A 25,040-nucleotide genomic window follows, 5' to 3' on the forward strand; every position below is an offset into this window, starting at 1 on the left:
ATAGCACCCAACGAGAATATGGACACACAGAGAACATGCCAAACTCATCACACCATTCATGCCTGCATTTCAAGAAGCGGTGGCGAGGAGTCGGTACCCCTGTAGAGCATTCCTGCCTGTGCACAAGGCAAGAATACGCCCAGGACTAGTTTTGGAAGGTCAACGAACGCTCACCCGCCTTTGGGAGGTGGAAGAAGGCCAGAGAAGACTGCGCCAACTGTGCCCTCATTATGCCTTATTATGCAAGCTTATGCCAGCTGGGGTTGAATCTCAGCTGAGCTATTAGCCGGTCAGGTGTCTGCATGGACACAACTGGCTTATTCCCGCACTTGTCAGTGCAAGGCTAGACTGAAATAGGAGGGTTGCGCCAGGAAGGTCATCCGAGTAAAGTCTGGCATGTGGACCAGATCCGCTGTGGCGAAGCCTAATATGTACACAGACGTGGCTAAAAATAATAGAAAATAATAAACTGATTGTAACTTCCTGTTTTAGATCCTAAACAATCCTGCCTCGTCTTCACCCGTCCGTCTGGACAGAAGGTGATGGCACTCAGCCTGGCAGACGCCCGCGTACCGTTTCACCTACAGTACACCAGCGAGAGCTCAGGCCGGGATCCGAAGGGATTTTATCCAGAGTCGTGATTCTCTGAACATTTATTATTAAAGAAGAAGCGCTGATACAGAGCACTGAACATGAGAACACAAGAACACGAGAACACATCCCGCTTCAATGATTAACCGCAGCACTGAAGCGGGCACTGAGATTAGTGCTGCTGATGTACAAACATCCAGCGGTGCACTCGCCTACCCATCTGAGCATCTTTCAGAGGAGAGAACACGACAATGTACTCGCGTCTCGGGTTTATTTATGAGACAGAAGGAAAAATCTGGATCAAAACTTTACATACAGCCATACGGGACACAGATAACAAGGCGGTCTTAAAATTTTAATAATTTCCACAAATGCTTTTTCTCCTTCATTGAATAAATAGACTCACGTGGCCAAAAAGAATAAATAAATAAATAAATAAATAAATAAATAAATAAATAAATAAATAAATAATAAATTTGAAACTATTCATCAGCAACTTTCTGTGTGAAATTTGCATGTTCTCCCTGTGTCTGTCTGAGTTTTCTTTCACAGTACAAAGACAGTCAGTTTACATGGACCTACTACAGTCCCCTCAGGTATGTGTGTGTGTGTGTGTGTGTGTTTGCACTGCAACCCTAGATAGAATAAAGCTGTGGTAAAACAGACAATAAATAAATGAATGAATGATTATGATTGGGTACAGATGCCGACTTCTCTGTGCCTATATAAACAGGGCTAGTGTGCACGTGGTTTGCACCCATGCACATGGAAGTCTGTTTCATCAGATGTAACCCAAGAACCACCAAAAAAACACGTATATCATGTGTGAATGGGACCACAGTCAAGCAGAAATCATTTCTGGAACACCTACAGTAAATAATAAATGAACACACAGACCGAAAATCATGATTTTGTTTTACGTTGAAGTGTACAGCCGTGCGTCTCTTACAGGTGTATGTAAACTTTTGACTATATGAGGTATTTAGTTTTTTCATCTGATAAGAAATGATGGATGAAATACCAATAACACGCCTGTTTTTCTTTCCCTCGTCAAACCCAATACATGTTATTAGATTTTAATCCTAATCCTTATTCTGAAATGATTCAATCTAAATATAAAAACCGATGAGATGAAACAGTCGCAGGATGAGGGTGAGCGAGACCTCACGGGGGGCATGCTGGGCTTTACAGGGTTTTAAAGGGGGGTCTCTTTGGAATGTAAAACAACCTGAAATGAGCACAGCACTTATATATAAGTATATAAGAATAAGTAAATTAAATATATTAACATGTATACATAAGGTGTATCTGAACTATAGGCTTCACATTTATACAGTACAGAAGCATGGGGTAAGAAGGCAGTATTTATTCACTAAAGCAGGGGGGTAAGAGGGCAGTATTTATCCAGTGAAGCAGAGGGGTAAGAAGGCAGAACGTATTTAGTGAAGCATGGGGGTAAGAGGTCATTATTCATTTAATTCAAATACTTTTGAATATTGTGTGTGTGTGTGTGTGTATGTCATTCAAATGACTGTCACAGATAATAAATATAGTTATTTTTGACACATTGCTGAAAGTGAAGTTTGTTTATCATCGCTGTTCTCTCTGTGCAGGGTGCAGTATCACTGACTGCTAATTAGCCGGTTAGCTAAGAGGCTATTAGCAAGCTAATGAACCGTCTACAGTACTGCAAAAAAAGATGCTGCTCTCTTTTACAGCGCCTCGTTTTTGTGTTTACATCCCGAAACAGCACGACGATTCTCGTTTACTCTACAAATGTTCGCTGCTAGAAGACATTTTAATAGTAGCTGCTAGTTCGGGTGTCCATACGTCCGGCTTTAGGGGGACAGACCAGGTTTTTCATCTGCTTTTTTATTTTTGTCTAAAAGCCTAAAATGCTTGTTTACACTCACATATAGGAGCAACTGTCATTCAGTCATCTTTAGAACCAAATTCTGTACACACCTAGAGGCAATTCCGGCTATTTAGTAAAGCCAATCTACCCACTGGCATGTTTTCGGGGTGAGAGAGGAGCTTTTGTAGTTTTTCTGCAGCTTTGTGCGTCTCTACACGTCTGTCTTTGTAGTGCAGGACACCGCCACATCACACAAGGTCAAAAAGGTTAAATGCTACCTCAAGATGGTGGTTATGTCTACGCAGTGAGTGTGTGTGTGTGTGTAGCAGTGCAATTTGTGCAGATGAGCTAAGGTAGAACAGCTGGACCAAACACACACTCATCAGTGCATGAACACATGATGATGTCTAATCTGATGTGTGTGTGCCATCACTGATGCTGACATTACTGCCACACACACGCACACACACACACACACCAGTGCTTTCCTAAAATGTATTTTCCTTATGTACTCCACTGACAGCTATTTATAATAAACATACACACTTTACCACACACTGCAAACACACACACACACACACACACACACACACACACACGCATGTATGCACACTCTGAATAGCTGGTGACATTTAACTGCATTTCGTCTGCAGCGTGAGTGTGTGTGTGTGTGTGTAAGTGAATGATGCGTCAGTGATTGTGCTTATTGGCTCTGCATGACGTAAAAGAAAATGTGTGTGTGTGTGCAGGCATGTGTGCCCTGGTTTATATATGCATACGACTGGATAACCTGCTGTTTTTTGGGAAACACTTGATTTCTCTCTGAATTAGAGCAGCGTAAGTGTATCTGTCCGTGAGCTGAAGCTGAGACATAGTTCGGTAAATTAAACAGCACTAATTAAAACGTGTGTGTGTGTGTGTGTGTGTTTTACCCAGGTTTCCTTTGTGTCACGAAACATTTAATGTTCATTCAAACAGATGCAGTCAGTAAAGTGGAAGGGGGGGGGAGATACTTTTTCACAGCAGTGTAAATGCTTTATGTGTGTCGGTAAAATCTGCAGTGCAGCACAGTTCTGCTCCCTGATCAACCCACTACAGCAGAACAGAGGAGTGTGCATGTGTGTGTGTGTGTGTGTGTGTGTGTGTTAGTGGGTGCAGTTGCTGAGGAATGACCAGAGAAAGTGCAGCGCGAGCAGAAATCAGCTGCAGAAGCTTCATCATCTGCACATCCGCCCCCGTTCCCCAATTCCTCCCTCTCTCACGTCTGTGTGATTTGGGGGAGCGGGCTCCTGACGATCAGGTGGACCCCGATGGTCAAAGCGCTTCTCCGTCCTGCACTGACAGTGAGGTGTTTGAGCACTTTATTAGGTTCAACTATCTAACATGTGCATTCATCAATAATTTATAAGCTACACCTACCGCACAGATGAGCTTTGCAGGTATACAACTACTGACTGTAGCCCATCTCTACAACATGGTAATAACACGATAATGTGTGCTGTTCTGGTATGTTGTTTTGGGACAGTGGTAGCCTAGTGGTTAGAGTTTTGGTCTATCAATCAAGAGGTCAGGCACTGTTGGGCCCTTGAGCAAGACCCTTAACCATCTCGGCTCCAGCTGCGCTGACCCCAGCTTCCAAATGAGCTGAAATATGCAGAAAGACATATATATGACAAATAAGTGGTAGCTCAGTGGTTAAGGTACTGGACTAGTAACTAGAAGGTTGCTGGTTTAAGCCCCACCTGCTCCAAGATGCCACTGTTGGGCCCTTAACCCTCACCTGCTTAGACTGTATAGTTGCTGCAAGTCGCTTTGGATAAAAGTGTCCAATAAAAGCATCACCATCTGATCAGTGGGGGGTCCTCCAGGGGACCTTCTTAATATATATGGTACAAGGGGTAGTAACACAGGGGTAAGACTGAGCAAAAGATGGGCTACAGTCAGTTGTTATATACCTATAAAGTTCATCTGTGTGGTAGGTGTAGCACATATCAGATAGGTGTACCTAATAAAGTGCTCAGTGAGTGTATATAAGGTGGATTCAGAAAGTATTTAGACCCCTTGACTCTTTGCTCACTTTATCATGTTGTGGATTTAATTGCCTTTTTTCCCATCAATCTACACTTCATTACCCATAACTGGTCAGGGTCACAGTAGGTCCAGTTCCATCAGGAGACCCTGAGTGCCAATCCAGTGCCTCCCTCCTCAGGCGTAGACAAATTCCCTCTCGCGTTTCAATGTCATGCACTGAATGTAACGGTGCAATTTTCTTCATTCCTTTCTCTCTGAACGAGGTCTGTGTGGATTTGATGGGATGGGGTGGGGAGGAGTGGGGTGGAGTGGAGTGGGGGGTGTTGAAGTCTGTATTGAGGTATTAGGGATAGCCTACCAGGGAACTGCAATGCAGAGAGAGAAGGAAAGATTGTATTGGCTGCACTCATGCACACACACACACACACACTCACGCACACACACACCTTCAAACCACCTTTCCCATAATTCATTCCCAGTGACACCTCAGGTTTCTCCTTTATTCTTCCTCTTTCTTTTTTATACAAGCACCCAGTGATCCTAAATCACCTCTGCGTAGTGCACACGCCGTGCCTCATTAGCACACACCCTATTGTCTAGTCCTGCTGCTATATTTATGCTGCAGAGTTCAATACGCATCGTATGCAGATGTGTGCAGATGTAGGACTGCTGGTACACGCTCGCGTTCCTTAAATACAATCTAAAGCTCACCACAATGCCATCAAGAGTGAAAGATTAGAGGACGTCCTCTTTGTTTCAGAGCCTGAGAGGAACCTGAATGCCTCCGTCCTGCCACCTGGTGGTCCTAATCATATCCGTGCACTTGTAGTCAGTGACACTACACAAGCTACCTGAGATTTTTGAGTGTGTCTGTGAGAACTTGTGTCCATTTGGTTTGAAGTGCACTTTAAGCACAGAGACACACTCATGCTGAAACAAAAGAAGGGCCTTCCCCAAAGTGTTGTCACACATCTGGAAGTATATTATTCATTTTTTATATCTATTTGATTCCATACACCTGTTAGCAACCGGTGTGGTTGACACATCTGAGCTTAATCATTTGTAGGGGCATCCACGTACTTTTAGACACACTGCATACACTGGCATAGCTAGGTACGTATGTGAATAACTAAGTGTGTGTTGTCCGCTCTGCATCAAGTGGGTTCTGGCGGCTCCGAACCAACCGCGACCATGACCAGAAGGAACAGTGTACAGAAAATAAAACTACCTGCTGTATCAGAACCCCCTAGCAAACCAGTCTGTGAGTGTACACACACTGCGCACGCGCACGAACTCAATCGACTCTCGTTTCATTATTATTGGTGGCTTTGGGAAATTCCCAGGAAATCCCCTAGACAGCCAAAGAGCAGGGTTTGTTTTCTACCCATATTGAGTCCTCAGTCAAGTCTTTCTGTGTTTTGATTGGCTGTTTTTGGTGTCAATCTGACAGAATTTCGGTGCTCTGGATCAATCAGCCAATTATCGTTTAGAAGGTGGGGTTTGAGTAACCAATCATAGAGCAGTAGGGCGGGAGCTGTCGAAAACGATTGGGGAAAAAAGTTAAACGCCAGGTAACGTTAAACTGCATCTTCTGGAAAGCTGGAGCGTTCCCGAACTGCGAATAAAATCGGCACCAGGAATTAAAAATGATCCAGACATGGAGGGGCAAGAAGTAGGACGATTTATGGATGACTCCAGTCGAAGTTTGGGGACGAAAAGCATCCTAAAAACAACAACTACGGCTACGTTTTGATACGTGAGTTTAGCTAGCTAGGTGGTCGTTAGCCACAAGCTAACGTTGAAAACTTCAAACTTTGCTGCACAATTCGAAACTTAAAAAGGAAGAACTGGCGTTAATAAGGCGAACTAATAATTATAATAATTAATAAATGGAGTGGATACATCAACAAACGTCACAAAACGAATATGACGCTCGAAAACACAATCCACCGTCCCGACTAGGTGTCGTACCAAAATCCGTCCCTGCAGAAACCTGTTTCCCCGGCAACACAGGCTACGATAAGACGCAGCCTGAAGAATGGTGCGACAGCGGACTGGATTCGTTCATCAGCAGCACCAATGGTCCCGAATGCGCCCCGATTCTTCCCGAACAGTCGTGGAGCGGAGGAGGCAAGCTGGACGGAGCCGACAGCGACAGGCTGGACTCTGCAATCGGGGACTCGATCAACGAAGACACGGTGCACGGTCTGTCGAAGCAGATCGGTACCGTGATCATCAAGGATACCGCCGACCAGGAGAGAGATCAGATCTACAGCACACTCAGCTTCATATCAGATGATGGAGACACGTGAGTCGTCTGTTTATCATTAACAGTTCTACACAGGTTATTCATTTATTAATTCCCACCACCGCGGAGAGTTGAGCTCTCAAGTTCGGTCTCTGTGGTGCTACTGGAATAGTCAGTTGTCCACCAGAGAAAATCGGCTGTGCCTGATAGTGGAGGGTCGAATAGGGTTTCTTTTTACATTGCTGCTGCAACAGGGACATCTGCTGGCAGTATGAGGTAGTGCAAGAAGAAAAATGATTGTAGATTGACGCCTCTCCATATGGGATACAGCACTCTTGGAGTATCTAAAATAGAGTAAAGTCTCTTAAAGTAAATTAAAATAGAACAAATATCTTGTTCTCTCTTTGTGTTTTGTGCAGGATGCTTCACCTGGCACTAATCCACGAGCAGTGGCACTTATTTCAGCAGCTTCTGGAGCTTATCACCCTCAACCCCACCTGGACCCCTTACCTGGACATCCAGAATGACCTAGGGCAGGTAAGACACACTTTAAGGATGCTCTGCCCAGATCTATCCCACTGCTGATTTCTAATACCATATATATTTTAATATTTTATTTATTGATCTATTTCTCTTCTGGTTCTCAGTCGGCGCTGCACCTGGCGGTGATTCTGGGCAGCGGTGAGAGTGTGCGCTTGTTACTCGGTGCTGGAGCCAGTGTGGAGCTGCAGGAGAGAGCAGGAAACACTGCGTTACACCTGGCTGTGTATGAACAACACGCTGAGTGTGTGAGAGCCATTACTGCGTCCCACCGCACCCTCCCCCAACATCTCAACATCTACAATTATAAAGGTACACACACACACACACACACTCACACCTAATCATCTCAGCATCTGTAACTATACAGGTACACACACCTGATTATCTCAGCATCATTATTTATACTGGTACACACACACACACCTGAACATCTGTATTTATACAGAATTACACACACCTGAATATCTAAACATCTGTAACTATACAGGTACACACACTTAAACATCTAAACATCTATAGCTACACAGGTACACACACACCTGAACATCTGTAACTATACAGGTACACACACACCTGAACATCTGTAACTATAGAGGTACACACACACCTGAACATCTGTATTTATACAGGTACACACACACACACCTGAACATCTCAACATCTATAACTATACAGGTACACACACACCTGAACATCTGTATTTATACAGGTACACACACACACACCTGAACATCTCAACATCTATAACTATACAGGTACACATACCTGAACATCTGTATTTATACAGGTACACACACACCTGAACATCTGTATTTATACAGGTACACACACACACCTGAACATCTCAACATCTATAACTATACAGGTACACATACCTGAACATCTGTATTTATACAGGTACACACACACCTGAACATCTGTATTTATACAGGTACACACACACACACACACACACACACACACACACCTGAACATCTCAACATCTATAACTATACAGGTACACACACACCTGAACATCTGTATTTATACAGGTACACACACACACACCTGAACATCTCAACATCTATAACTATACAGGTACACATACCTAAACATCTGTGTTTATACAGGTACACACACACCTGAACATCTGTATTTATACAGATACACACACACCTGAACATCTGTATTTATACAGGTACACACACACCTGAACATCTGTATTTATACAGGTACACACACACCTGAACATCTGTAACTATACAGGTACACACACACACACACACACACCTAAACATCTGTATTTATACCTGAACATCTGTATTTATACTGGAACACACACCTGAACATCTGTATTTATACAGGAACATGTAAACCCCTCTAACTATACAGGCACCCCCACACACACACCTGAACATCTATAAGTATACAGCTTTACACACACACACCTAAACATCTAGAACAGTTACACACACACACCTGAACATCTCAATATATGTAACTATACAGGTACACACACATCTGTACATCTCACAGAACCCCAGAGACAGATCAGTAACTGTTCTGTCTCTCTGTGTAGGTGTCGGTGCTCTCCACTTGGCCGTGCAGAATGGAAGATGCGACACCATCATCATGCTGCTGGAGGTCGGAGCCGACGTGAACCTGAAGGTGAGAGACGAGAGCGGTGCTGCGTCCCGAATCACTCCTGTCACCGTCTGAAACGGCGGCTCTGTTATTGTTCATTTGCATTTATGCATTTTAATGCTTCTTATATTTATAAATCATTCATTGTGGAATTAGTACATTGTAAATGTTTTATATTTGCGTTTGTATTTCTCTGTGTGCGCAGGATCAGAGTTCGGGTCGCTCGCCGTTACACTGGGCCGTGGAGTATCAGAACTGTGCCGCGGTGGAGCTGCTGGTCAAACGGGGAGCCGACGTAGACCAGAGCTCTTACGCCGGACACACGCCGCTCTACTGCGCCCTCTACAGGCCCAACAAGCGCCTGCAGGAGCTGCTCTGGGCCGCTGGAGCCTCCGACAAACGAGATGAGAGAGAGGAGGACGAGGATGATGATGAGGAGGTGGAAGTGGGGAAGGACAGCGACGAGGTCAGTGAGCATTTTTTGTTGAACTACAATGTGGACAAAATAACAGAAACAGCAACGAGTGGACGTTACAGTATAGCGCCCGATCCTGAGCTCTTAGATTCGAATCCCAGGCTGTGCTATTGACCATGCCGGCGTCCACACAGGCACTATTGGCTGTGTCTGTTATTTATATAAGTTTCCATCAAAATGTTTATAACTGTATGATATGAATATATTTGATGATTAGTCATGTTTGTGGTTTATTTTTCACCTAGGAGGAGTTCGACGACCTGCTCATCAACGGACAGCGCGTGCTGTAGCCGGCGACACGGGCGTGGCCGGTCTGAACTGTGGGGGTCAGCCGAAAAAGTGCATGTGTGATTGTGTGTAAGCAAATAGTTAATTTAAACTGTTAAATGTATTTTGTTTACTTTAAGGGTCCTAAAAGTAAACAAAATAAGGGGGGGGGGGATTTAAACCTGTCTTGGCTGATCGACTCCTTATAAGGAAAACGTTGCGCTCGCGTTCGATTTTGCGCCAAACTATTCCTCTAATCTGTGCGCGTGGCAGCAGCTTCATCATTTGTGCTTCACCTTCTGTATTGTACCCCCTCCATGAGGCTTTTCGGCGTGTTTTCTGGTTTTTCAAGCCCTCCTGATGGGTGTTTTTGTTTTGTTTTTTAATGTTTTCTCTCGAAGTCAAATACAGTAACGGCGGCAGCTCAGTGTTTCAGAATGATCACAGCTCTTTCTGGTGGCGGTACGGTTGTGAGTTCAATGCCAGGATTGTGAGATAAATGTACATATTTAGACCCTGACCCTCTGTTCCAGGCTGTACAGTGAAATTTGGTAAGCCACTTGTGGTGACGCGTTAATGGCGTGACGGCGAATCTAGATGAGTTATATTAACGTTTAGCTATGCTGGTATATCTATATATGCAGATTTAAGGTGCGGTCAGATGTTTATGTCCATTTATAAGTATTTATAGCAGGTGATCTGATATCAGAGGCGTTTTATTGAAGGGTTTTATTTAGGGTGTTGGGCTAAACCTAGAATCTAGTCATAACAAACCTGACCTTTTATTTGATATTAAATTTGGGTTTCATTTATGGATATTTATATATTTTCTGAGGTTCTTGGCAACATGATGCAGTGATATAAAACTTGTTCACAGTGCTGTCGTGCGTTCAGCTTGTAGCTTTAGGACGATTTCTAACCTTTAAGATTTGATATTCGGAAGGGAATAAGATGCGACACAGTAAGGATGCCAGACTGGATTGTGCTGTAGAGCTTTTCTTACAATTTAACTGGTTTTATTGTTTGAATATTCTTGATGTGCTCTTAATGATCAGTCTCCGAGCTCTCGGTCATATAAGTGTCACCCGTCTGTAGTGTATAGAGTTTTACGAAACGGGTGAATTTAAATGCTTTGAGTGGGAAATAAAATAAACCGAATGATTCAAACACCAGACTTGCTTCTTTTCTTCTAATGTCCAGATATATAATGACACTTGTGTCAAAAGTGCTGTGTTTATTTATTTATTAGGATTTTAATGTCATGTTTTACACACTGTGGTTCCATTCATTGGATTAAGAGTTCAAGTTTTTGAATCAAACAGTCATGGACAATTTTGTATCTCTAATTAACCTCACACGGGGAGAACATGCAAACTCCACACAGAAAGGACCCGGACCGCTCCACCTGGGAATCGAACCCAGGACCTTCTTGCTGTGAGGCGACAGTGCTGTATGTAAAATGGTAGGACTGAGAATAAAATCCACTATATGGCCAAAAGTATTTGGACACCTGTGCTTGTTTGAAATCCCGTTTCAAATTCAAACCAAGTGGCACCTATGTGCTCTTTTCAGCTATGACTACACCTTCTGTCTGTGGGAATTCGTGCCCATTCAGTCAAAAGATGACAGCATTTGTATGGCTGGACGCCTCAGTTGATGTTCCAGTTCATCTCAGAGCTGTTGAGTGAGGTTGAGGTCGGGGCTCTGTGCAGGACACTGGAGTTTCTCTTCATGTCTTTATAGAGCTGCTTTGTATACAGGGGTGCAGTCATGCTGGAACAGGACAGGGCCTTCCCTAAACTGTTGCTGCAAAGTAGGAAGCATATTATTTTCCTTTATTATTGTCCCTATAGTGTGTCTTGGTTAAATAACGTTATTAATCCCTCCGTTAAACATGCAGCACACCAGTCGCTCATAGACCTGAGGATGCTAGCGTTGAATTAAATGGGTTTTTAATGAATAAATGAATTAAAATGTATTTCGTATCAGCTAATTAGTAGTAGTAGAACTTTATTGTCACAGAGTCTGCGTCTGTGCTTAGTTAGTGATTCCTGACCGAAGCTTTAATTAGTTCTCGTTAATTAGTGCCCCGTCAGGTCTTTAATAATGCATAAACACACAAGTATTGGGACGCCCCTTTTAATGATTGAATTCATGTGTTTCAGCCATAACAGTTACTAACGTGTAATAAATCACTCATCTAAAGGAGAGGATATGCTTCTACATTTGCAGCAACAGTTTAAGGAAGGTCCTTTCCCTGTTTCAGCACAAAGCGAGCCCTGTAAAGACATAAAGAAACTGACCTCAGCTCCACTCAACAGCCTAATGGGCACAAATCCCTACAGACATACTTCAAGGTCTTGTGAGAAGCTTCTCAGAGGAGCGGCTGTTGTTCTAGCTTAACACAGACGTCGCTCGATGCTCAAGCTCATGATCAGGCATCCGAATACTTCAGACAAATCATAATAAAACACACGTCACAAATGAACAGAGATTAACAGAGAGAAAAGATTTAATAAAAATCCCCCCGAGCCTCCGCGCCCCCTCAGTGGTACGTCTGTACGGTCCTCTGCAGCGGACACAGCGTGACCGAGTCCCCGACCCCGAACCCGGCGTACAGCGGCTCTGAGAACCTGGCCTGGAACCTGTGAACCAGCTCCATGTTTTCCGAGGCAGCGTAGAAGGACACGGAGCCGGCGGGGTAATCGAGGAACACGCCGATCCTCGCGGCTCTGGTGGCGCCCGGCAGGTCCTGGTCCACCCTGCCGTGCCAGGCCGAGTACCCGGAGTCGGAGCACAGGAGGCTCCAGGAGCGGTCGTTGTAGCCGAGGAGGCAGTGCGAGTTCTTGCCCTTGCGCGGGATGCTCTTGTAGACCACGCCCACGGAGAACTCACCCCTCCAGTCCGCCTCCCAGTAATAGCGGGACCCGCTCAGTGGTTCTGCACAAAGGACCTAGAAGGGGCATAAAGGTTCCGGATCAATCTGTGGACTGTCGACAGTAATAGCACTTACAGAACAGATCCAAACTCCCTGTTTTACTGCCAGTGTTTGTGTTTGTTACTTGATTTTAAACACCACAATAATTACGATGGGTGTCCACATACTTTTGCTACGTTGTATATATTAAATAATCTAAACTGGCTGAATTTAAGTAGTTAAATCCAGTTAAAAACAGCCGAATCAAACCTGACAGAATCTGTCGAAGCGTTCCGGGTGCTCCGGGTAAAACTGGACCGAGCGTTTCCGGACGACCCTGCGGTTCCCGTCCGACAGGACCAGCTCCTTATAGGCTGTGTTGGGGTCAAAGGTGAGTCTCACTGCGTCTGTTCCCAAAGAAAAAAACAACAACACATTGTAGGATTTATGAATGATGGTACAGTGTGCAGGTTTATGCCTGGTCCGGGTCTCTCGGGTGATAATCAGCAGTGCTGTATACTGCACTCTGTGTGTTTACATACTGCATTAATACAGAGCTTGCAGATAAAAGCTGAATGTCATAAAATTGAGAGGTTTCTCGTCAGGTAAAAAAGGCTTTAAGAGGTTCGACTGCTATGATTTAGGGATAAAGGCTTACATACATCTTTAGGGGACGTAATAACAGTCGAACCGTCCTGGATTTTTTAGGATTTCTGCAACTTTTCTCTTTCTGTGGTTGAATGATTATTGATACCTGAGGTGAGAGGTTTATTAAGAGTTTATTATGGGTTTATTATTGTTTATTCTGGGTTCATTCTTGGTTTTCTGAAAATCTAACAATCTGCCGAGTCAAAAATACTCATTTATCAAAGTTAATATTTAATTAAATGTCCTTTAGGTTTTTTATCCTTGGACATACGTTTTTGAGCACCATCAGCAGGCAACTCTGGTTGGATCTGTGTCCACTCTACTTGACCGAATTGGTCAATTTTAACCAAGTTTGTTGGGTTCCCAGCACGTTTAGGAAAAGTTTAATTATAGCCCAATTTAGCCATTCCAGAACCAGTTTAGCACATGTTATGGGTCACTGTCCTGTTGAAACACTTACAGTATTTATGGCAAATAATCCACCTTCTGGCTGAAAGTTTCAGGTTCTTGGCTTCCTTCTGTGTTATAACTTTCTGCATTGCATCACCATATTTTACAGTAAGTACAGAGATGTTGGGTTTCAATGCCTCATATTTTCTCCTCCTTTTTAATTGTGGGCAGAAATCCTTAATCTTTCCTTTATCTGACTATAAAACTCCTCCCTTGTGATTGGCATAAAACTCCATTCAAGCATTGAGCTGCTAATTCTGAAGCAGAAGCTTCTTTTAGGCAGGGAAGCTTCTAATCCCATTGTAATATAAAGCTTGCTCGACTGTGGGTGGTAACCGCTGTGTTCTGGCAGCTTGTAATTATTTGAATGGCATTAAGTTTAACTTACACCTGAGAAAGTCCACTCTGATTTTAGGCTCATGAAGATCAGATGGAGGTGGTGGTGGTGGTGGTACTACACATGTAAAGAAAACTATTGTTAAATGATGAACCTTTAAAAACGTGTGTGAATTTATATGTAAATTTGTGTTACTTTAATCAATAATATAAATTCTATGATATAAACGGGGCTTTAAAATACTTTTACCTTTGTGGTAGCCACCAGGCCTGGGAATGAGCACGTAAACCGGGATGTCACTCACTGTCAAGAAATGCATTTTTAATCAGTGGCCTCATTATTTAAGCATCGTACTGCTCGCTCACATTAACTGAAAACTGAAGCTACATAAGAACCTTGTCCTAACTAGCCTTATTTCATTCATAATCAGCAATGCTAGTCACCTTTCTTGGACACGCTGCCCATCTCTTTCTTGCAGATGTTGTCCAGATGTAATTTTATATCAGTCGCGGTCTTTGTGACCTCGCTGAACGAGAACTCTTGGTTGATGGTGACCTTGGGCAACATGGGCTCCGGTGCTACGTACAGCTCCGGAAAGTTCTAGGAGTGATCACAGCTAGCTATAGTCAGCACGTATGATTAGCACTATTTTGATTTGAGAACAAGCTGTGATGTACTTGTAGAAAGTGGATGTTGTCCTCCGTGTCCAGCATCTGCCGCAGCTCCGCGTCTCGACGCTTCAGCTCCAGGATCTCCTGCTCCAGCCGCTCCACGTAGCTCTCAGCCTGCCCACACATTCAGAACACTTTTGTACGAGGGAATACATCCATCATACAGTCACTTGAGAGTTGAGGAGCAGGTGCTCCGTCCAAACTCTTCATAAAATTGAAACTTAGGGGGCTGAGGATGGGTTTGGGAGCTTACTTGTGGGCTGAATACTTGCCTGGACCATGGCAGCCTGCAGGTTAGCCTGAATGAGCTGGCAGATCTCAGCATGCCAGCGCTCCACAGACTGCAGCATCTCACTGAAGATCTTATCGCTGGCTGTTTGGGCCCGGTTAGCATTATCCTACCGCCAGGGGGCAGCAGAGAACGTTAGATACAGCGTGCACACGCAAACACAGCTTTTTAGCTTTGCTAGCTTATTTATTTTAACTTATTTTATTGCCCACTAGCTTATTGTATAATAAATAGAGTCCCAGGAATAAGGTGGCCACTTCTATAACCCCAAAAAGGAGGACATTAAACCCCCCTAAAAAGGGCATGACAGTGGGTAACACTCACTCACTCACTGTCTTAACCGCTTGTCCAGTTAGGGTCGCGGGGAGCGGGTAGCACACAAACTTAAAATCAAAACTTGGTCGGCCACCTCGTCCCAGGGTCTGTCAACTTTACAGTCAGATTTATTCTCTCTAGATGTTTATGAAGACAAATATTATTAGACACTATTATAAGACAATTGCACAGTTAAACAGATGGAATATGGATACTGGATAATGTGGTGCTCAAAAGTTTTGGAACTAGGGTTGCCAACTTTCAGAACGGGAAATAAGGAACACGGATTGGCGGAAGGCATAGGGTGGGGGGTGGGTTGGCGGGTGTTTACCTGAGCGGGAGCGGGGGGTAGACGGTTATAGGGTTGCACCTATAAAAAATATAACGGGTCCTACACCGTCATAGGAACATTATCAACATGTTTAATTTAGGCTGTTTAACATTTATTATTTTCATTCTTTATAATAATAAATCAGAACCATATTTTAAGCAAAACAACATAAAGAACATCATGTAACATTTTTTCTCAACAGTGCAAACAACATTTTACATAATCCATCTTCACACGGGCATGTACGCCTTCAAGAATTCTTCAAACGTGCAAAACAGCAATTTTACATTTTTGTAAAAAATAAAACAGACCTGGTATTATAAAATAATTTCAAACATTAGTGCAAAAACAGTTTAGATTGCAGATAAAATCTTCTAAACAGAACAACAATTCACTCATGAAATGTATTTTACAAACACTGAACCATGGAAGACATTACACAAAAACTGAACTAGTGCCAAGCAACTCCAGAAGCACAAGCAGCTCTGACAGCGCTTCTCATTGGTCGTGCCTTATGCAGCATTTCTCCCCCAATTAATAAAAATATGAAACAAAGCGCATCCTGTATCCGTTCAATATGGATCACAACGTTTAGTTTCCAAGTAAGGAACGATTCCGTATTTTACGGGACGGTTGGCAACCCTATTTGGAACTTTACTCACCTTGAGAACCTCGACGTTGTGCCTGAGCTCCTGCAGCTCCTTCATCCGGTCCTGGATAATGTGTTGGACCTCAGACTGGGTCACCACCAGCAATTTCTGAAAGACATTTGATTTGTAATTTGTATAAAAGTGCACAAGTGTTGTTTATTTGTAACTTGGGGCTCATCAGGGACAGCGGGTTGTGTCGTCTCAGCCCGTCGGTTTGAATGTCCTGATGCTAACTGTGTTCGCTTAGTAAGCTAAAACTGCGGTGATGTAATCGGCAAAAAAGTAGTGCGTCTAAATAATCTGCCTTATGAATTCCATGTGTTATTAGACAGGTAGGCAGCAAGGCAGCTCACTAGATTTTCAGACAGACTCCTTGTTTTGTAAAACTGTCCTACCTGCTTGTTGGCGCGCTCCTCCTCGGCGCTGACCGAGTTGTGGCCGCGGTGCTCCCTTACCGTACAGAGCACGCAGATGCACATCTGGTCGGAGCGGCAGAACAGCTCCAGGCTCTTCTCGTGCTGGGGGCAGATCTTGCGGTCCAGGTTACCGGTCTCGTCCACCAGTTTGTGCCGCTTGAACGTGGCCGACTCGTAGTGCGGCTTGATGTGAGTCTCGCAGTAGTACGCCAAGCAAACCAGGCACGACTTGACGGCCCGGTTCCTGCGACCGGTGCAGAAATCGCACAGTGACTCCCGGTTGAGATCCGGGAAGGGTCTGAGCTCCGTTAGGGGCGACTGAAGTTCTCGGGATGAGACGCTAGGCACGGTGCGGCGCAGGACAGGACGAGGAGTGAAGGTCGCACGGCACTGGGGGCAACTGTAGACAGCCCCGTGATCCATTTGGTCCCAGTAGGCCTTGATGCACTCCCTGCAGAATACATCCCCACACGGAATGGTCACAGGGTCTCTGAGAACATCGGCACACAGACAGCACAAGTAGGAATCTGCCATGATCGTCCAGAACTCTACGGTCGGTGGTGTCGGAGACTCACAGATCAGGTAACCGGTATTTGTAGAGTCGCCTCGAGTTGCTGAGCCACCAACAAATCATGGAGGTAAGGGCGTGACTTTGCTTGTATGTAAACAGAAGTGACCTAACAGCTTCGTTTGGACGTTTATGGATCACAGACCAGCGGATACCAGCATGGAAATAAACGAATGTTCCCATAAGATGGTGTAGATTCTGACCCATGGTTGTGCACCATAAGGCTTGGGGCCCCAAAATGTACGAGGGTTCTTCATTCCATCACTTTTCTACATAGTCACCTTCCAACTTGTCGTACCAACTTTTTAATAGTAATAATCAGTACTGAATAAAGTTGCAGGATGTATAATTTTAACCTGCCAGATTTTTACAAAACCCACATAACCCATTGGCAGTGCCAATTCCAGCATCTGAGCAGGGCATGGCACCAGAGAGGAGAGAGATTATTCAGAGAAAAGCAGAGCTGGCTGGTATGGTGACGTCCTCAGGAAGCTGGAAACGACACAGAGAGGGGACGGGCGGAGGAACAGGAGAGGAGAGGGACGACGCCGGTGATGTCATGGTGTGTGCCGGGCTGAGCCGTCTCTCCTCCTGCAGATTACGTCATCACACACACACACACACACACACACACACACACACACACACACACACACACACACAGAGGGTGGATACGTACATGCAGACTAAGGAAAGGGGGTGGAATCAGTCAAGGGCTGGATGTAAACACACACACACACACATACACACGCACACCCTGCATCCTTGTGCAAGCATCGCAGCATCAGGATCAGCAGCATCCACCTCACTTACAGGTAGGTAGATGCATTTATAAGATCACACACACACACACACACACACACACACACACACACACACAGAGGGTGGATACGTACATGCAGACTAAGGAAAGGGGGTGGAATCAGTCAAGGGCTGGATGTAAACACACACACACACATACACGCACACCCTACATCTTTGTGCAAGCATCGCAGCATCAGGATCAGCAGCATCCACCTCACTTACAAATAGGTAGATGCATTTATAAGATCACACACACACACACACACACAGACACACAGACCCACACACACACACAGACACACACACACACACACACACACACTGGAATTCCAAAACAAGAAACAAGTAAAATTCGGCCCATTCGGGAAAAAAGCTAATTATTATAAGAACAAACTAGAGTGACTTAATTAATAAAGAGCTAAAACAATTAAAATATCTATTCTATTTATTCTATCATTTGTTAAAATGTGTTATATATTTATTTATTATATATCCTCTATTATTATAATAATTATACATTATATTTATTACATATTAAAATGTATTTTATATTTATTTATTATATATTTTAGTCTATTCTTTTCCTATATATATATATATATATATATATATGTATATATATATACAGTGTATCACAAAAGTGAGTACACCCCTCACATTTCTGCAAATATTTCATTATATCTTTTCATGGGACAACACTATAGACATGAAACTTGGATATAACTTAGAGTAGTCAGTGCACAGCTTGTATAGCAGTGTAGATTTACTGTCTTCTGAAAATAACTCAACACACAGCCATTAATGTCTAAATAGCTGGCAACATAAGTGAGTACACCCCACAGTGAACATGTCCAAATTGTGCCCAAATGTGTCGTTGTCCCTCCCTGGTGTCATGTGTCAAGGTCCCAGGTGTAAATGGGGAGCAGGGCTGTTAAATTTGGTGTTTTGGGTACAATTCTCTCATACTGGCCACTGGATATTCAACATGGCACCTCATGGCAAAGAACTCTCTGAGGATGTGAGAAATAGAATTGTTGCTTTCCACAAAGATGGCCTGGGCTATAAGAAGATTGCTAACACCCTGAAACTGAGCTACAGCATGGTGGCCAAGGTCATACAGCGGTTTTCCAGGACAGGTTCCACTCGGAACAGGCTTCGCCAGGGTCGACCAAAGAAGTTGAGTCCACGTGTTCGGCGTCATATCCAGAGGTTGGCTTTAAAAAATAGACACATGAGTGCTGCCAGCATTGCTGCAGAGGTTGAAGACGTGGGAGGTCAGCCTGTCAGTGCTCAGACCATACGCCGCACACTGCATCAACTCGGTCTGCATGGTCGTCATCCCAGAAGGAAGCTGACGCACAAGAAAGCCAGCAAACAGTTTGCTGAAGACAAGCAGTCCAAGAACATGGATTACTGGAATGCCCTGTGGTCTGACGAGACCAAGATAAACTTGTTTGGCTCAGATGGTGTCCAGCATGTGTAACGGCGCCCTGGTGAGAAGTACCAAGACAACTGTATATTGCCTACAGTCAAACATGGTGGTGGTAGCATCATGGTCTTGGGCTGCATGAGTGTTGCTGGCACTGGGGAGCTGCAGTTCATTGAGGGAAACATGAATTCCAACATGTACTGTGACATTCTGAAACAGAGCATGATCCCCTCCCTTCGAAAACTGGCCTCATGGCAGTTTTCCAACAGGATAACGACCCCAAACACAACCTCCAAGATGACAACTGCCTTGCTGAGGAAGCTGAAGGTAAAGGTGATGGACTAAACCCAATTGAGCACCTGTGGCACATCCTCAAGTGGAAGGTGGAGGAGTTCAAGGTGTCTAACATCCACCAGCTCCGTGATGTCATCATGGAGGAGTGGAAGAGGATTCCAGTAGCAACCTGTGCAGCTCTGGTGAATTCCATGCCCAGGAGGGTTAAGGCAGTGCTGGATAATAATGGTGGTCACACAAAATATTGACACTTTGGGCACAATTTGGACATGTTCACTGTGGGGTGTACTCACTTATGTTGCCAGCTATTTAGACATTAATGGCTGTGTGTTGAGTTATTTTCAGAAGACAGTAAATCTACACTGCTATACAAGTTGTACACTGACTACTCTAAGTTATATCCAAGTTTTAGTTCTATAGTGTTGTCCCATGAAAAGATATAATAAAATATTTGCAGAAATGTGAGGGGTGTACTCACTTTTGTGATACACTGTATATATATATTATTAATTATTCAGTAAAATATATTATCCTTTTTTAATAATTATTATATATTATATTTATTATATAGTAAAATGTATTGTCTATTTATTTATTATATATTCTGTTCTATTTTATTAATTATTATATATTATAATAATTACATAGTAACATTAATTATATATTTATTTTTTATATATTCTATTCTATTTTATTTAAATTTTTATATATTATATTTATTACATAATAAAATGTATTATATATTTATTTATTATATATTATATCCTATTTTATTAAAATTATTACACTGTATAGTATATTTATATTTGCTGATCAGAATATCGTATGTTTTCGTGTCAGTTTGCTGCTCTACCAGCTCACGATGGTCAAACTTGTTTGATTTTGGTGGTTTGTTTGCTCTGTATGAACGCTGTAGCTGCTCAACCATCAAAATCAGCAACGAGCAACCAAAGAACCCAAGAACTCAGATCCACATTTCAGTTCAGACGCTGCTGCCTAATCGAGGGAGAGCAAAATGGCGGCGGGCTGGTGCGTGTGTGTGTGAGTGTGTGTGTGTGTGTGTGTGTGTGTGTGTGTGTGTGAGTGTGTGTGTGAGAGAGAGTGTGGGCGGGTCATTAAGCTTCTTTATAAATGTCCTCATTTGCTGAATTAGGATGCTTTTACTCTGAGTGCTGTTTCATGAGCTCAGTGAGCGGATCTGGTTTTATCAATCAATCTCACTAATGGAATCATGCCGCGGAGTAGCTGGTGGCGTCCGCTGGTCAGGATGGTCTGGTTCGAAGGTTTTAAGGGAAAATTAAAATCTGCTCAGGCAAACTAGCTCAGCCTGGTCCATGAGTTCATTAATGTGGTCTTACTGGGAAGCACTGGCTGGCATAAAAAGGGAACACGCTGGACTGGGCACAAATCCATCTCAGGGCTTTAAGAACATCATGCCAATCAGATTGCTGCCCCACCCGCATTTTTATAGACCTTCTATTGTTTCCACTGTCGCTATGAATTTGAATAGAAATAAATGTCATATGAATTTCTTATCTTGTGTCCAGCTCGGTGGCCTGGACTGGCAGCCTGTCGGAGGAAATACCTACATAATAGTCCACAGGTCGTTGCTGCCGGTCCGTACCGATCAGTAACGCAAATGACGTCTACGGAAGTGTGTCCTCCCTGTAGCTATTTATAGACTGTGTTTAGGTCATGTATTAATACATTTAATAATTTTAATTTATCAAAATGCAATAAGCAGCATAGTGCCAGCTGCACGGTTACGGTACTGTACGAGTATGCACTGGTTCAAATCTCACTGGCCAGTTGGCATTGTTGGGCGCATGAGCCTGGTCCTTGGTTAATTTCTCGCCTGTGTGTTCTTCTGTCTTGCCTGTATTTCTAACGTTCCTCTTTATTCCTGGTGTTCAGTTGTTGGGTTGTTTTTTCCCCGGCAGCATGGCGGAAGGCTCCGGATCAGCGTCTCTGGCGGACGTCGAGGCGGCGTTCAAGAAGTTTGCGGTGCACGGAGACACCAAAGCCACCGGGAAAGAGATGAACGGCAAGAACTTCGCCAAGATGTGCAAGGACTGCAAGGTGATCGACGGGAAGAACGTGACCGGGACCGACGTGGACATCGTCTTCAGCAAAGTCAAGTGTGTACGAGTAGAACCATCTATAATAACAAGATGTATGTTTTTCTGGCTGATCCTGTATTTAGGAGTGGCCACGGCAGATCATGTTGCCCTTCCAATATCTATCCGGCCTTGGGACCTGCACTAAGAGCGCATTGACAAGTGCACCTCCAATGGCTAGGCTGTTTTAGCCAACCACCCCTCCTCATGTCCGTTCAGATGCCCGACTGGCTGATAGCTGTGCCAATTATAGCTATCTGTTAGGCTAAGTGTACAAAATAGACAGTTAGTGCTCTCCTCCAAGTATGTTCAGCCCTGTGGTACCTTCACCCCTCCTTTCTTTGGCATTTTATAGTGCTGCATGATCTGTGTGATTTCTAGAGCCAAGACGGCACGCGTGATCACATTCGAGCAGTTTAACCAGGCCATGACGGAGCTCGCTCCCAAACGCTTCAAAGGGAAGAGCCAGGAGGAGGCGCTGCAGCAGCTTTACTGCCTCCTCTCAGGCAAAGGGCCCACTAACGTGGGCGTCACGGTAAGATTCCTGTCATGTTAAATCCAGTTTGCTTCTGTGAGGATGTGCTTAACACCAGTCCATGCTTAGTATTGTGCATGGTGATCTTAGGCTTGTGGAACACAATCCGTGACGCTCTCGGCCAAATGTTTTTGTTCTCCTGTTGCTTTTATTAGCGATTTGAAGCCTTGAGTCGTCCTTCTGATATCTTGTAATCTCGTGTGGCCTCACGGCTGCGCTGTTGCTGCTCCTAGATGTTCCCGGTGGGAATTCTTACTGACCCATCCTTTCGCCAATGTATACGTATAGATCCATTAGCAGCAAATATCCCCCTTATAGAGAGAGTGGCTACTAATGTTTCTCTCACTCTCGGTGTGTAGAAAGCGGCGAAGGCGGCCGCCGTGGACCGCCTGACGGACACCAGTAAATACACCGGCTCTCACAAGGAGCGCTTCGACGAGTCGGGGAAAGGGAAAGGCAAAGTGGGAAGAGAGGACATCCCGGATAACAGCGGCTACGTGAGCGCGTACAAGGGTCAGGACACCTACGAGAGCAAGCTGAAGGAAAGCTAACCAGCGGATGGAAGCATCAGAGGACCGTTCGGATTAATATTTGTGCACGTTTATTGTGTATTATAGACCCGGTACTTAATCTGTGTTCTATCTAAACCTTGAACTAACCTCAACTTGCAAGGTGAACAAAATAGTATAGAAGACTATATAGTAGCTATATTGAATGTGTGTGTATTTATATTTATTTTAAACTTCAAAGTATACTCACAGAGGCTTCCTCTTTCTATACTAACACTAGTGCCTTATTAGAGGTAATATTAGCGCTGTGGCTAACATTTGCAAGACAAATTTAATCCCTAGCTGCTTTGTGTGTCTAATATACTGTAGATGTGTGTATAAGCGCTGCCTTTTTATATCGCCAATATAACCCGAGTACGTACATTATTAATTCAAGCAGTGATGTTTGCCATGTATTGCATCCCCTACCTTCCAATAAATAACTGCACTTAATGCTTTAAATGAAAAGCTTGAATGATTTAAGCGTCTCAGCGTCTCACTATAGACACAGGGATGGTTCCTTGTGCCAGCTTAGTTTTGTGCCTCACATTTTCTGTCTGAATGTGCAAAACGATACCTGTAAGCATCCAGAAAGTTCTCAAATAAAGTCTTGGCTTGAAACCTCTCCATCCTGTGCCATCGATCTTTTTCTTCCCCCAATCTAGTCGTATCCAATTACCCGATTGCATTTTGCTTCCTCTCTACTGATGCAGACCTACAATCCTGACCGAGGAGAGCCGTGACTAACACGTGTGCAGTACCGACCGCTTCTTTTCACCTGCACGAGGCGACAGAGTCACGTACCGATCTCCATTATCCCCCGTCCCTGTGCACCGCCATCGATCAGCCAGCAGAGGTCGCAGTTATGTGAAATCCCCGTCCCTGTAGGAGCCCATCCTGCCGGGAGCAGAGCTGAGATTAGAACCATCAACATTTATCATCGTTTATCTCTAGTCGTATGTTTAGCTGTGAATCATAGTCGTTTTGGTGCTGATTTGGTATCTCGGTGTTCAATATCAGCCTAAGTTCTGAATATTAAGGGTTCTGAGCCTCGTCTGAGCCTCGTCTGGGGTTGATTTGGTATATTGGCATTCGAATATTGTCCTCAGTCTTGAATATTAAGGGTTCTGAGCCTCGGCTGGGACTGATTTGAACTCTCAGTCCCACTGAGTGTTGAATTTCATAACTCTGAAGCTCGGTGGATCTTTTCCTTAGCCAGGACATTCTTTTGAGTAAAGGAATTTCAGTCTTTGTCGATCGTCTTGCACAATATTAAACTTTGACCTGGTTTTATCTGATTTGTCACTCAGTCCTGACTGATTTACCGACTGATTACATGAATACTTTTATTGTCATGGTACAAGTACAAAAACAGATATGTACAATGTCCAGTGGTGATAAAATGCAAATGCAGTGCTTTCATATGCGCATAAAACATGTACTGTATGTATGTGCAAACAAGGATATGAGGTAGCAGAAGGCTCCGCAAGGAAGGGGGGAGCATGGTTGGGACGTCCATGTCCATGGATGAGAAGTCGGTGAGGGTATCACTGCACGCCTTGTTTGATCTTTAATATCCTGTGTTTGGCGTTTCTCAGCGATCACACAGCATCTCGTTAGCCTGTAAATGATTCACATCTGAACGGGCGTGAGCTCGGTGTTCTGCAGACTCAAGTTTGATTCGGTCGGACGTGAGCAGTTTCCTGTCCCGGCTGACATGCGTCCAGACTTGAAACAAGCCCGAGCTGGCGTGATTGGATGGGCGGGTCAAAATCCCTCCAGTGTACTTACTGTTTACGACTCGGCCAGAATCGTTCAGTTTTCCACGCATCGGTGAATGTTCTCATCCAGCGCGAGTCACAAAGGAGCTTTGTTTGTTAGACTTCATGCTGGTGTAGCTCAGACAGTCTAATATTAGCAATGTGCTAATGCGCTGCCAGAAATGAAGCCTCTCATATTTATTCATCTCATGAGCTCCTCTCTTTACGGCCGAAAATGTGGTGGCTAGTTTTATTATGGGTGCCTCACAGCAAGAAGGTCCTGGGTTCGATTCCCAGGTGGAGCGGTCCTAGTCCTTTCTGTGTGGAG

At 44.1% G+C, this 25,040-nt stretch overlaps 3 protein-coding genes across 4 annotated transcripts; 2 read left to right on the top strand and 1 right to left on the bottom strand.

Moving 5' to 3' along the window:
• The first annotated feature begins 6,041 nt into the window (after positions 1-6,041).
• Positions 6,042-10,805, top strand: nfkbib (nuclear factor of kappa light polypeptide gene enhancer in B-cells inhibitor, beta). The gene is made up of 6 exons (XM_062988371.1): positions 6,042-6,785; positions 7,145-7,262; positions 7,373-7,577; positions 8,827-8,915; positions 9,097-9,357; positions 9,612-10,805. The coding sequence occupies exons 1-6, from the start codon at positions 6,367-6,369 to the stop codon at positions 9,654-9,656; spliced, it is 1,137 nt and encodes a 378-aa protein (XP_062844441.1). The 5' UTR covers positions 6,042-6,366; the 3' UTR covers positions 9,657-10,805.
• A 1,359-nt stretch (positions 10,806-12,164) lies between these two features.
• Positions 12,165-17,191, bottom strand: ftr84 (finTRIM family, member 84). The gene is made up of 9 exons (XM_062988360.1): positions 16,637-17,191; positions 16,254-16,349; positions 14,929-15,054; positions 14,663-14,770; positions 14,429-14,585; positions 14,235-14,288; positions 14,037-14,102; positions 12,821-12,957; positions 12,165-12,586 (listed from the first exon to the last, which is right to left on the bottom strand). Exons 1-9 carry the CDS (start codon positions 17,189-17,191, stop codon positions 12,179-12,181), a joined length of 1,707 nt encoding a protein of 568 aa, XP_062844430.1. The 3' UTR covers positions 12,165-12,178.
• Positions 17,192-17,910: 719 nt separating this feature from the next.
• Positions 17,911-23,577, top strand: tppp2 (tubulin polymerization-promoting protein family member 2). Of its 2 annotated transcripts, none has more exons than XM_062988391.1 (4): positions 17,911-18,040; positions 21,693-21,890; positions 22,251-22,404; positions 22,764-23,577. In XM_062988391.1, exons 2-4 carry the CDS (start codon positions 21,694-21,696, stop codon positions 22,953-22,955), a joined length of 543 nt encoding a protein of 180 aa, XP_062844461.1. In that variant the 5' UTR covers positions 17,911-18,040; position 21,693; the 3' UTR covers positions 22,956-23,577. The 2 variants fall into 2 exon arrangements, with proteins under 2 accessions (XP_062844461.1, XP_062844462.1); XM_062988392.1 differs by lacking the exon at positions 17,911-18,040 and adding an exon at positions 18,240-18,257.
• The last annotated feature ends 1,463 nt before the right edge of the window (positions 23,578-25,040 follow it).

This window comes from Trichomycterus rosablanca, chromosome 26 (genome assembly GCF_030014385.1).
Source record: "Trichomycterus rosablanca isolate fTriRos1 chromosome 26, fTriRos1.hap1, whole genome shotgun sequence".
NCBI lineage: Eukaryota > Metazoa > Chordata > Actinopteri > Siluriformes > Trichomycteridae > Trichomycterus > Trichomycterus rosablanca.